The 14,620-nt window shown below is 37.6% G+C and overlaps 1 protein-coding gene across 8 annotated transcripts in view; it reads left to right on the top strand.

Annotated features, from left to right (window-relative positions):
- The window catches only part of RIMKLB (ribosomal modification protein rimK like family member B), a 39,054-nt gene extending 28,311 nt beyond the window's left edge, over positions 1–10,743 (top strand). For 4 of the 8 annotated variants that reach the window (XM_021092381.1, XM_003126510.5, XM_013988399.2 and 1 more), the window contains exons 6-7: positions 33–7,282; positions 9,870–10,743. In XM_021092381.1, coding sequence (XP_020948040.1) covers positions 33–496 — 464 coding nt within the window. In that variant the 3' untranslated portion in view covers positions 497–7,282; positions 9,870–10,743. The remainder of the gene's footprint in view (positions 1–32; positions 7,283–9,869) is intronic. The other 4 variants (XM_021092384.1, XM_021092385.1, XM_021092383.1 and 1 more) reach the window with 4 other exon arrangements.

Here is a 14,620-nt window from a genome sequence, read left to right as displayed (position 1 = left end):
ATTTATTATTTTGTTCTTATCTTGTTTCTCAGGTGGTGTGGGGATGATGTGCTCATTGAGTGAACAAGGGAAGCAGCTGGCTATCCAGGTGTCTAACATCCTGGGAATGGATGTATGTGGCATTGACCTGTTGATGAAAGACGACGGCTCCTTCTGTGTCTGCGAGGCCAATGCAAATGTAGGTTTCATCGCCTTTGATAAGGCTTGTAATCTAGATGTAGCTGGTATCATAGCGGACTATGCCGCCTCCCTTCTGCCCTCTGGCCGGCTCACCCGGCGTATGTCCCTGCTCTCCGTGGTGTCCACGGCCAGTGAGACTAGTGAGCCGGAGCTGGGTCCCCCAGCCAGCACTGCTGTCGACAACATGAGCGCAAGTTCCAGCTCTGTCGACAGTGACCCTGAAACCACGGAGCGAGAGCTGCTCACCAAGCTCCCAGGGGGCCTATTCAACATGAACCAACTGCTAGCCAATGAAATCAAACTCCTGGTGGAGTGATTCCACCAGTAAATAATTAACCAACAAAAACCCTTGTAAAACTTTCTTTTTCTTCCTTTTTTTATTCTTTTTTCTTTTTTCTTTTTTTAACCAACTTGCAATGCTGTTCATGGAAGATGCTCAGGAAGATGAGAAAAAATTGAGTAGGACTAGTTAAAGAAGGGGGAGATAGACAAGACCGCTATTAAGGTGATACTGACCTTAATTTACAAATCCTACAGAGAGAGAGGCAGAAGAGGTGAGATAGAAAAAAATTTCAGGCTTTCATAGTTACCCTTTTAAATTACTCAATGTGTAGGTTCTCAGGCCATGAAGAACTTTTTTTCATGGTCCCTTGCTTTGTTTTTGTACAATTGGTAGCATAACTTCACATTGTGTTATAATGGGTGAGGAAAACATTACCTAAATTACAGTTTTTTATACAAATCTAGAAATTCTGTCTATACTCTATTAACTCGCAGATTTATTTCATAGTTTATGAAATCTTGAGGGACGCTTACTGATTTTTTTTTTTTTCCCTTGATTTGGATGGGAGGGCAATGTGAATGTGACCCAATAAAGGATTTTTAATGACAAAATTGGCATGTTTGCATGATAAAAGGGAAATGAACAGTATTGCAATGTCTGGCACACAAAATAACATTTACTCCATTGTAGATAAAATTGCACTAGTTTAAAATATGTGCATTGACTTGTATTTGTGTTTTAGTCTTTTTTGAAAGATATATGCTGTTATGTTACTTTTTTTTTTAATACATGCTAGTCTTAACATTCCCTGATCTATGCCTGCATCTTTAACAATGGCCAAAGTGAAGAAAATGCTACCTTTTTTGTTAACAAGACACTGACTTGAAACATGTGCATTTAAAGCCTTTTATTTTTCCTTTTCTCTTTTGGTGGTTGGGCATTTAAAGAATAAGGACAAGGAAAAATATTTTTAAGGGGCCAAATCAAGGGCCTATAAGTATAAAGCTGAAGTGATTTCTAATACCAGCGTTATATATTTGCATTTTTCACATTTAATGAGGGAGCGCACATGCGCGTGCATGTGTGTGTGTGTGTATGTGTGTGTGTGTGTGTGTACACTCGCCTGTGTGTACACATGCATGTGTATATGTTTTGCTTTTTGTTTACACCAACCAATCAAAAAGGATAGATGAAAAGAAAATCTATGATGGGAAAGTTTTTTTCTTACTGTACTCCACTGGGTAGATATACTATCCAAAGGTACCCATACATACCTAAAGGCATAAGGAGAGTAGATGCTTCTTAGGCTTTTGTGTATATGTATGTCTTTTGGTTTTTCCTTTGGTTCTAGACTGTTCATTGTTTGGTTTATTCAAGGCTACATGCTTTTCTCCTGTTACACATAGGTTTTGGGGTGGGGTGGGGTGGACTGAACATTTTTGTTTGGGAAGGTATTGGGTCTCTTATAGCCCTACTCTCAAGCCTTCAGTACTCTCCACTCTTTATTTCTTTGTTTCTCAATTTATTAAAGCCCCAAGACTGCATATATGAGCCTTTAAACATAGGTAAAGCTATCACAGTGAATGGTTTGGAAGGTGTGTTAAGAAATCGAGATGCTCCAGAGTTCATCATAATTTTTCTAAACAGCAAGTTCCATCTCCCTCCAATCCTCTGAAGCTTTTACCCGAGTCCTTTCTTGCCTCTTCAGTGCTTTTTTTCCCTTCAGATGGACCTTAAACATAATTTCTTGGACACTACTAGAGAGACTTTGAGGCAGTAGTTAAAAATCAGTATTAACCAGCTCTAACAGAGGTTTGATCATGCTTACTTGTACAGTTTTCCCCCATTTAAAAAAGGAATGTAATAAAATTTGTTTTTTCCATAGAATTAAATAATATTAAAATTGAGTGAAAGGTTGATTGTTGACAAATAGAATAGTACCTCTAATCTGTGCAGTGTCTCATTTCACCTTAGAAAAATATACGTAAGAATTTCTAATTTATTTTAGGATATTCTAATCTGATCTAAAAGAATTTGACTTGTACAGGGTTATTGTGGGACATATTGTGGAATATCATAAGTACCTCTGACTCACTTGGTACTTGCTGAATGACCATGCTTTGGAAGATTCACACTATTTGGGATAGAGAAATAAACAAGGAAGAAAGGACTGGTTAATTAAATCATCATTCGTATGTGTTTAGAGAACATCTGGTTGTCACATAGATTATGATACATGTACTTTGCATAGTTACATATCACATATATATAGATTAATGAATTTTAAAACACGGCACACCTCCATTTGAAAATCTCAAGCAAGGTTTGTGTTGAGTGGGATAAGGCACCAGGAAAAATGTAGGTAGCCTTTTAAAAAATGTTATCGAATTAACCAAATAATTATAAGAAGTATCTGAGATTATTTCATCTTTAGTTTTACTCACTATCCATCTTTTGTGCATTCTTACTATATGAAAACAGAGTTAGCAACCTATTTCTGGATCATACGCTCATGTTAGAATCAAAAAGGCAGGAACGGTCATCTTAAGCCTTTAAAAACATGACTATCCTCTTGAATTCCCTCAAAGTAAGGTAAAGAATATGAACGAATCATACTGGAAGAACCCAAATTAAACAGCCCAGGTATTTAAATGAAAGTTAAATATATTTTCATATTGTTTAATAACTTTTGTATAATCTTTATTGCTATTATGAGAGGTAAAAATGTGTGTTTATCAAATATGTATAAATGTTGTCATGCCAAAATCTGAATTATTGTAAAACTATTGTCTGTTGTTACAATTGTAATTCTGAATTGTATTTAAAAGTAATTCTTTCTGATACTGTTTTTCTGTCACCCATGATGAAAAGTGGACTATGTATACACAAACACACAAATATGAACTATTGCATTTAAATTTTTTAATAGTTATTTTCTTTTGATTGGTCATTTTTGCTGACTTTAACTCCACTGAACTTTGAAATGTTTCTGTATATGCTGTCAATTACAAAAATGCCCTGGGTCAGCATTCAAGAGACTTGGCTTTCATGAAGCACTTTGTCAGACTTTGGAGAAGGTACTGAAGGCATTGAAAGAAGTAATTTGGCTGTCAAGATCATCTCTTCTTTTTCTCAAGAAGAAAACAATGGAAAAAGAAATTCTCTTCATTCAGTGAATCCCTAGTTTGGGGTCTGGGGAGCTTAGAGACACTGTGAAATCAAATCTTGTGTTACATTTTTCTTCTGGCTCACTCTTTTTGAGAAGGTTTATGGGCTATATGGCTGGTGAGACACGATCCCCTCCTAAGAAAATGTAGGTGCTCAGACAGGTAACCTCTGCTGCTACTGTTTTTATTTGTTTGTTTGTTTGTTTAATTTCTTTTAAAATTTGTTTTTGTTGTACTAGGATGTTTTAAAATGTAATATATTGCAGGATTTATAATGAGGTTCACTGCTTTCTTTCTTTTTTTTCTTAAAAAACAAAACAAAGTTTCATTTAAGATACATTTAGGCGCCTTTGAAGCTTCGATTTTGGAATGTTTCAGTAGTGGAAAGAAATCTGCTGTTGGAATCTTCTAGTCTTCCAGGTTTAATTTGAAATGTTTTTAGTTTTGTTTTGGATTTTTGTGTGGTATTTTATTTCCTTTATACCAATGGCCTTTTGCCATGCTGTTTTTCGGGTGGCTGCCTAACTCTAGTGAAAATTCTTTCTATATTAACGAAAATGTGGTGTTTTAAATTCCTTAATGTTTTGCATTTTTTAATTTGTTTTTAAAGAAATATTCTAACTGCTTGCACTATTACTGTTCTTTGCCAGCCTTTTCAGGAGCCAAAAAAACAAAAACAAACAAACAAAAAAATACCCAGAGAAAAAACTTTCCTTCTTCCCCCTTCCTGATGATGAGTGAGAAGTATTGAGAACTTTCGGGGTCAGTGCCCTTCTAAACTCCCCTTCCCCCAATAATGCAGCTGTAGAATGAATGGTAAATGCAGCGGTTTGGATTCAGGCACAGCCCCCGCCTGTTGGCAGGTAATTTGATTCTTTCTCCTTTTTTTTAATCACAAGGCTAACTTTACTTTCTTTTAAAAATTTATTTTCTTGATGTACTTTGAAGGCACTCATGGGTTTGTAATAATTTTAATTTCAAAAAGCAATATATAAATATATGTAACAAATAATTTTGATTATAGAAGAACTTTGGGGGTAAATTTTGAATTGGTTGGGATGAACTCAGGACTGTCTTTTGGGATTTGCTTTAGTCATTTAGACCTCTCCATTCCTTGCATATATGTCTATAGTATTTCAGAGTGTGACTTTTTTGGGTTTGTTTTTGTTTTGGGTTTGTTTGTTTCTTCCATTGTGCTATTCTGGCTTAAGCTTTTTCAGGGGTTGGTGTTCCGAATACACAGTGAGCTCACAGTATAAAGACATCAATTAGGAGTTGACAGGTATGGAAAACTAGCCTTTTGAAAAGGTAAAATTAGGTTCTAGGTTATATATATGGTAAAAATCCACCATAGCTTTCAGTTTACTTTAGTGGTTCTCTTTCTGTGATTTCACTATAAGAATGAAAGGGAATGATGAGCCAAAGATAGAAGAAAACAGTTCGGTTATTTTAGGAGCAGTGTGATTTTAGAATTAATCACTTTAGCATTTCTGAGACACTAGTTCTAACAAAGAGGTAGATGTCAGCAGTTTGAGCAGTAGGATAATGGTTTAAACATTCAAAAGTTAACAGGCTTGAGCAGATTGAAGAGTGTTTGTGAAGCACAAGATCATGAAGCCGATTAACCAAGAACAAATTTAGTGGCAGGAATAAGAATACAAATAATCCATTTTAATAGCCTTCCTGTTAGTTAATATATTATCACCTCCTGTGTACCCCAGTCCACTTACCCTTTTTCCTCCTTTTCCCTTTCTGTCTAAAATTTTATCTCTAATATGAGTTAATATCATTTTGGGAGATAATCTGCTTTCTAACAAGTAGAATTTTAGTGACAATAGTTAGGACCTTTTCAGGATATGTACTCTCCTGTCCTATCCAAGGAGGCCATAAGTCCAGTAACCCACTATTTTGTGAATAAGAAATCCTGGCTTATAATGCTATTTCTGTAGCTGAAGGCATAAGATAAATCATTAACCTGTTTTGTGCCTCAGTTCACTCAAATGAGGTATAGAAAGTCATTCCCCTTAAGTATCTTAAGATAAAAATATTTATATCTTGAAATATACTAAGAAGGAAATCCAAGCCACACCCCTGCAGTAATTTGTGATGTATACTAAATAGGCTTGTGTGCAAGGACCTTGTTCTCTTGCTGGTAAGAAGGGCCAGCGTTAGAATGTGTGCACTGTGTGGCTGCATGGGATGTGGAGTGTTTGTCAGTCTCTACTCTGCTGCCCTGTGAAGACCACGACATGTTAAGAATGATCTTGCTTCCAAATTTTACCATATTCAGACTAAATTAGCTGGGCCATATGTAGCATATATATCTGGCTGCCATTGTGGGTATTGGGAACATGAGGGGTGGGTGAATTGTTGTTGTTTTAGGTTTCAGTCAGACAGCCATCCCTGTGCCCCCAGTTCCCAGAAGCACAGCAGGCCTCTAGGAGCATCCGTGGGAACGGCGCAGTCCTGACATCACCACCTCTCCTGCTCAGGCTCATCCCATATACAGAGGTCAAAGGGGTGGGGTTTAAGATCGGGGGAAGGAATGAGAAAGCAGAAACAATGTCACTGCCATGCCACTGTTGACTAGCATTTGTTGCTTATGTCAGTGTTTAAATTGGCTTTTTTTTTTTTTTTTTTTTTTTTTTTAATCTGGGGGTAAAGGTAGTGGGAGGGTGGAACAGAAACAAACCATTGTTTCTAGTTCATTATTAATACTAGCTCATTCTTGGATATTGTTGCTTAGTAGTTAATACAGAAGACAAATCTAGACCCCAATAATAAGAATGGGACTAGAAATGAATTTCAGGATATTAACAAACAAAACATTTATGTGGTGTTGATTTCCAGTTGTACAATGGCTATTGCATTTGTCACTCTGTCTCCCTTTTTCTGCCCTCGCTCTTTTATGTATGTATCTAGTTTGAGGAAATGTGCATTTGTGGTCAGTCCTTTTAAAAGGACTTAATGCATTTATTACTCTTTTGTAAAAAATAATACCCACTGCTTATATGGGCATACAAATGCTACCCTATTTTAAATGTAGGTGGCGTATGTGTTCGTGTTTTATTGTATTCAGAGCCATTGTGCAATAAGCAGTCCAGAACATTGAAACTCAAGCAGGTAAAGCACCCTTAGTTTCTAGAATTATCTTTAAAAAACTCCTTTATTGCTATGTCTTCCACAAGTGTTTGGTAGTCTTTGCTGGCTTTGTAGACTACCCTGTAAGAATTTGTAGAGATAGGTGAAGAAGGAAAGTATAACAGAAAAGAAATGACTACTTGAGATGGCAACTGCTGAGGGTCTCAGTCTCCTTTCCTCCCAGCATGAGCATTGATCATACATGTTTTGATTTTCTGTGATTGGGAATTTTGTTTTAACTTGTGGTGGGGAGGTTTCAGGGAAACAGGAAGTTCATGTACATCTGAAAATATGAAATGTTAAAGAAATGAATTTTTCTCTTTTAACTTGAATAGTAAGCAAGAACTTTTTCTATATACCCTTCTGCTGCAGCAGAGAAATAAACTGGTAGGTGGCAGCAGAAGAGGAATTCTTCAGATTGATGGCTGCTGACAAAATTTGACAGACCATGTCAAGCAGGAGGGGCAAAAATGGAAACAGGACTAAGATTCCTAAATCTTGACTCTGCATGGTAAGTTAGTTTCATATATGTGCTTTCAGTCTGCTACCACTGTTCCCTAAGTCATTGTGGTGTATAGGGAAGTTCAGAAAGAAGGAAAGTCACGTGGTTCTTACTATAATATCTTAGTCTTTTTAACTTCAAAATGACTGATTTTTTTTTAAAGTTTATTATGAAATCAGAAGAAAATGGGCAAAATTGGTATTTTATAGATGGTTATTAGAGAAAATTAACATGAAATGTTAATCGATATGAAATTATACTAGTTTCAGGTGTAAAACATAATGATTGAGTATTTTTGTCTTTTGTCTTTTTAGGGCCACATCTGCAGCATATGGAGGTTCCCAGGCTAGAGGTCCAATCAGAGCTATTGCCGTCCACCTATACCAGAGCCATAGCAATGCCGGATCCTTAACCCACTCACCCAGGCCAGGGATCGAACCCGCAACCTCATGGTTCCTAGACAGATTTGTTTCCACTGCGCCACGACAGGAATGCATGCAATACATTATTTTTAACCGTAGTCATCATACTGTACCTTATATCCCTATGACTTATTTGTAATTGGAGAAAATCAATTTTCAGTCTTTTAAAGTTAAATGCAAGTTTTCTAGGATATAAATATATGAACATTTTAGAAGTATTTGTTAGTATATTAGTACTCATATGTATTAATATATTGTGTAGCACATAGATGATTGCTTTCAGGTTTTATAGATGGTGAAAACAGGATGTCTAGACGAGAAATAATTATTTAAAGAAAAGAAGTCCTGGAGTTCCCATTGTGGCTAAGTGATTAATGAACCTGACTAGTATCCATGAGAATGCAGTTTCGATCCCTGGACTTGCTCAGTGGGTTAAGGATCTGGCCTTATTGTGGCTGCGGCATAGGCCGGCAGCTGTAGCTCAAACAGGTGCGGCTGTAAGAAGCAAAAGGAAAAAGTTCTGACTCATATTTTTTAGATTTATAAATTATACATAGCTATTTATATATCAGTATCTGTAGTAATAGATTGAGATATTGGCCTACAGAGGCCTGTCATGAAGGGTTAGAATTTTTAAAATAGAAAGCTTAGAGGTCAAGATTATACATAATCTTGGATTTGCAGAAAATTAGTAATTTAGCTGAGACTTCAGAGCCAGGACTACAATCCGAGTCTCCTAACTACCAACATAGTGCATTATATACTATGTACCCTTCAAAATCTACTGTAGTCACTGAAAAAGTGAAGTATTCTGCATTGAGAGCACTGTGATGTTAGAAATTGTCACTGCTGGCGTTCCTGTTGAATCCAACATAGGGCCTGTGAGGATGTGGATTCGATCCCTGGCCTTGTTCAGTGAGTTAAGGATGCGGCATCGCCACAAGCTGTGACATAGGTCACAGACATGGTTCAGATCTGGTGTTGCTGTGGCTGTGGCATAGCCTAGCAGCTGCAGCTCGGATTTGACCCTAGCCTGGGAACTTCCGTATGCCACAAGTATATCCGTAAAAAGAAAAGGAAAAAAGTCACTGTGCCATTTATATATTTGGTTAGGAGATTTAGGCAGTCTCTGGGTAGCCATACTAGATGGTACATAGAATTAATGGGTGAATCTTTATAGGGTTTGATAATAAGTGTCCCTGGTTAACAGAAAGTGCAAAGAAGGTTTTTTTTATGGTCAAGAGGGAAGAGGAATGAAATCAGTTTTACCAATAATCCTCTCCCTTTTCTCTTGCTTACCTTTCATTTCTCTTTTGGAAAATGAATTGATCTCCAACAAAGATTAAATCTTTTTTTTTTTTTTTTCCTTGATTTTTTTAGGGCCACGGCATATAGAAGTTCCTAGGCTAGGGGTCACATAGGAGCTACTGCTATTGGCCTACACCATAGCCACAGCAACGCCAGATCCGGTATCCTCATGGAAACAACACTGAGCCACGACAGAAGCTCCTGGTAGAGCCAGTTCTGATGGCTCCCACTCTGCCTTTCCCACCATAAAAGCACTCACTCCACAGGTGAGCCAATGTGGATATTCTGCCAGCTATACAGTATATTAATCCAAGTTTGCATTTGGAACTTGGAAAATAACCAGAATGGATCGGGGTATCCACCAGGCCCATTGTGAGAAAGATCTGAGCTAAGGCGTTCCTGTCGTGGCTCAGTGGTTAATGAACCCAATTGTAACCATGAGGACTCTGATTCGATCCCTGGCTTCTCTCAGTGGGTTAAGGATCCAGTGTTGCCGTGAACTGTGGTGTAGGTCACAGATGTGGCTTGGATCTGGCATTGCTATGCCTCTGGCATAGGCCAGCAGCCACAGTTCCAATTGGACCCCTAGCTTGGGAAGTTCAATATGCTGCAGCCATGATGGGAACTCCAAGCTTTTTTAATTTTTAATAATAAGAACCTCAGATATCTTACAAGTCAGAGTTGTCAGCTGAGATGTAATTTCAAAAAACTGATTGTGATTTTATTCTTATTTTTTGGTGATCTAGATAATTTGTAATTTTTTAAATTGTCACATTTTAAATTTTCTTTATTTTCTTTTTCTTCTCATCCTAATTAAAAAGATGGTTGAAATTTGTGATAAGTGAGCTGTATGTGTTTTCTCCCAGGTTCTTTTGATCTCACAGAATGGATGAAGATAGATTTGACCATATGTTTTTTCAAATGGAGGATAGAAATACACAGAACAAGGAAGCAGTAGCTCTAACCTGTTTAATTCAGTGTGTTTTCTAAAATAAAGACACCAGACTGGAAATGAAGTATCATGGAGTATGATTTGTTCTCTTTGCAGCTATTTCTACCCACTCCATTTTGATGAATTCACTTCAGCCCATACATCTGGACTTGTCTAACTTTACATGTGTCATTCTCTCTCTGTTTTTTTTTTTTTTTTTCTTTACTTTTTGCAAGATGAAACTCCTTGGTTCTTGATAGACTGATTTCTCTATAATATATTCTGATATGATTACCCCTTTTGGCACAAAGATGTGTGTTATGTGGATTTCCTCCGGCCCATTTGATCTCAGTTTATCTGTCCTTGCTGAATAATTGTTGCTGTTTTTTTAATCTCTGAAAAAGTGCAGCCTTTTTTTTTGTTTCACTCTGTCAAGGCTTGGCACACATTTGTCATTAGCAGTGCTCACTGCATTTTAATTTTGAGACTGGAGACCATGTCTGATCTAGTTTATTTGAACTATAGGGGATCTGATAACATATGTGTGTATACAGAGGCAGCCCTAGTAATTTTGACAAAGAATGGGCTTTGTCATCAGATACTGATAGTAATTCGGATCTCATTATTTACTGTTTAGCCACTGGACAAGTCACCTGTAAGCCATAAAGGAGTGTCTGTAAAAAAATAAGTAATTGTACCTACTTTACTAGGTTAACGTGTAAGGTTTAGCTCAGCTATAATACATGTATAGTGCTTAGGACATAATTGAGTATTTAATAAATAGTAAATTTTGGTTATCCATACCTTAACCAAGACCTACTGAATCTTTTCATTTCAGAATTGAAGTCTATAAGGTTTTCTTTCTTGATATATTTTCAGTTTTCTTACTTAAGCTCCTTTTACATGATCTTGTGGTTGGATCGTTTTGTGTGTTTGAGTGATAGACACTGATTAGTCCTTATTGTTTTCTTGCTCCTAAACAGAGAATTAAATAAGGGCAATGCATACCATGTACCATAAAGAATAATTCTGTGATAATATGACTTGTTTTTCCAAAAATAATTTGAGGAGACTTAATACATTTATATTAAAGCAGAGAAGATTGGGATAAAGCCAGAAGAGAGAACAAAAATAAGGTGAAACAAAGGTTAAGAATGCAAATATATGCTAACAGGTTCATTTGCTTAGAGGTGGAACAAAATTGGCAGAGAGGTGAATAAAATAATTAGAAAGTCTTAAGATAGAAGCAGATTTACTGTGCAAGGAAAGAAGTGTTTCCTCATCATGAGATACCCACAATGCAAATCAACATCATGACAATAAAATATAATCTACCAACATCACTGCGTAAGTCTTTTTGAAGATCTGAGCTGATCCAGTGATAAAAATCTTCTCAAAGTCACGTAGAACCACCAATGTCATAATCATATAGGTTACATATTAGATTCTAGGGCCCTAAACCTGAATTTTGGGGTTGCCAGGAATCTGCATTTTGACAGACTCATATGACTTATTCATAATATTTGAGAACCACTGCCCTAAATTTTGTCAGCACCAGTGCACAGCAGATAGGAATCTGACTGGGAACCATGAGGTTGCAGATTTGACCCCCTACCTTTGCTCAGTGGGTTAAGGATCTGGCGCTGCCATGAGCTGTGGTGTAGGTTGCAGATGTGGCTCAGATCCTGAGTTGATGTGGTTGTGGTATAGGCTGGCAGCTATAGCCCCGATTAGACCCCTAGACTGGGAACCTCCACATGCTGTGGGTGCGGCCCTAAAGAGCCAAAAAAAAGGACACTGTTCTTTGGTAGAACACACCCTCTCATCATACACAAAAATAAAATGGCTTAAAGACTTGAACATGACATGATATCGTAAAACTCATAGATCATAGGCAAAACATTCCCTGACAAAATGTTCTCTTTTTGAGAGAAGGGGACCTAATCAAACTTAAAGTTTTTGTACAGCAAGAGAAACCATAAAACAAAAAGACAACCTATTGAATAGGAGAAGATATTTTAAAATGAAGCATCCAACGAGGGCTTACTTTCCAAAATACACAGTTCATACAAGTCAACAACAAGACAACCCAATCAGAAAATTGCACAGAAGGCTCGTACAAACATTTACACAAGAAATGCAAATGGCCAGTAAGCACAGGAAAAAGAAATCAACATCACTAAATACTAGAGAAATGCAAATCAAAACTGTAATGAGAAAAAAAAAATTGTAACGAGGTACCACCTCACGATAATCAAAATGGCCATCATTGATAAGTTTACAAATAACCTGGTTCAGTGGGTTACGAGCTATGAGGATTTGGGTTCAATCCCTGGCCTTGCTCAGTGGGTTAAGGATATGGTGTTGCCGTGAGCTGTGATGTAGGTTGCAGACAGCTCAGATTCCTAGTTGCTGTGGCTGTGGCATAGGCCAGCAGCTGCAGCTCAGATTTGACCTCTGGCCTGGGAACTTCATGTGCCATAAGTGTGGTGCTAAAAAAATACCCCAACAATAAACAAACAAATGGGTCTTTGTTAGGAGAGTTTGAGGTTATTTGCTGTGCTAGGGAAACAGAAGTACTGAAAATTCTTTAAATGAACCAAGAATGCTGCTTTTGTAATTATGGAAGGGGGAATAGATGATTCTTAAGTTAGCCTAAAATAGAAATATCTAACAGATGGAACTTGTATGATGAAAAAGTATTAAGGCACTGAATCCTTCAAAGTTCTTAGACTTGAAAGCTCAGTAGGTAAGGACTTCGATCCTACAGATGGCCTTGGTATAATTTTTTGGGTTCTGTATGAAGCTACTAATTACACAGGAAGACTTCTTTAAAGGTGAAGGCTTAAGATTTTCACATATGAGATCATATAGCATTATTCTTTCTATGACTCATTTTATTTAGCATAATGCGCCAAAGTTCCATGTTGCTGCAGATGGCAAGATTTCATTGTTCTTACGGCTGAATAATGTTACTCTACCACATTTTCTTTACCCAGTCACTCCTTCAGTGGACACTTGTGTTGTTTCCTTGTCTTGGCTATTGTAAAGAATGTTTCCTTTAGATATGTACCCAGAAGTGGGATTTCTGGAACATATGGTAGCTCTGTTTTTAATTTTTTGAGGAAATTCCATACTGGTTTCCACAATGGCTGGACCAATTTACATTCCCACCAGTATGCACTGAGCTCTCCCTTTCTCCACATCCTTGCCAGCATTTATATCTCTTCTTGAGGCTAGCCATTCTAACAGGTGTGAGATGATAGCTCACTGTAGTTTTGATTTGTATTTCTTTTCCTTTTTTTTTTTTTTTTTTTGTTAGTCTTTTTGCCATTTCTTGGGCCGCTCCCAAGAGGTTCCCAGGCTAGGGGTTAAATCGGAGCTGTAGCCACCGGCCTACGCCAGAGCCACAGCAACTCGGGATCCGAGCCGCGTCTGCAACCTACACCACAGCTCACGGCAACGCCGATGGTTAACCCACTGAGCAAGGGCAGGGACCGAACCCACAACCTCATGGTTCCTAGTTGGATTCGTTAACCACTGCGCCACGACAGGAACTCCTGATTTGTATTTTCTTGATGACAAGTGATACTGAAGATCTTTTCATGTACTGTTGGCCACAAATTCCTCTGATCATTTTTTAAAATATGTATAAGATTATTTTTGCTGTTGAGTTGTGGAAGTTCTTTATGTATTTTTCCAACATTAAACCCTCGTCAGCTATATGGTTTGTAAATATACCCTTTTTCAGTACATTGCCTTTTCCTTTTGTTGATGGTTTCCCTCACTGTGCAGAAGCTTTTTAATTTGATGTAGTCCCACTTATTTCTGCTTTTGTGGTTGTTGCTTTTGGTGTCAAATCCAAGAAATCATTGCCAAGACCAATGGAGCTTATGGCCTATGTTTCCTTCCAGGCGTTTTATTTTTTCGACTCTCATGCTCTAGTCTTTAATCCATTTTGAGTTGGTTTTTGTGTATAGCTTAAGTTAGGGGTTCAATTTCAGTCTTTTTTCATGTGGCTGTCTAGTTTTCCCAACACCATTTATTAGAGAAACTGTCCTTCCCCCATTGTCTATTCTTGGCTCCTCCATTGCAAATTAACTACATATATGCAGGTTTATTCCTAGGCTATCTATTCTCTTTCATTGGCTTATGTATCGTGTTGTTATGCCAATGCCATACTTTTTTTTTTTTTTTTTTTTTGGTCTTTTTAGGGCCATACCTGTGGCATGGCAGACAAAAATAAAATTAAATTAAAAATTTCAACTCTAGGAGTTCCTGTCGTGGCGCAGTGTTTAACGACTCCGACTAGGAACCATGAGGTTGCGGGTTTGGTCCCTGCCTTTGCTCAGTGGGTTAACCATCCGCATTGCCGTGAGCTGTGGTGTAGGTTGCAGATGCGGCTCGGATCCCGAGTTGCTGTGGCTCTGGCGTAGGCCGGTGGCTACAGCTCCGATTCGACCCCTAGCCTGGGAACCTCCATATGCCGCGGGAGTGGCCCAAGAAATAGCAAAAAGACAAAAAGACAAAAAAAAAAAAAAATTTCAACTCTATTGCACCATTATTTTCACTTTTCCCAATTTATATTTCTTTAGCACTTATCACTTAAAATATTGTCTATGTTCATTGAGTCCATAAAAGGAGGGTTTTTTTTTTTTTTCTGTCTTTCTGTTTTTTCTAGGGCCA

The sequence above is a fragment of the Sus scrofa genome, chromosome 5 (genome assembly GCF_000003025.6).
Source record: "Sus scrofa isolate TJ Tabasco breed Duroc chromosome 5, Sscrofa11.1, whole genome shotgun sequence".
Lineage (NCBI taxonomy): Eukaryota > Metazoa > Chordata > Mammalia > Artiodactyla > Suidae > Sus > Sus scrofa.
Note: the sequence above shows the minus strand (reverse complement) of the source record. Positions and strands in the feature narration are given on the sequence as shown.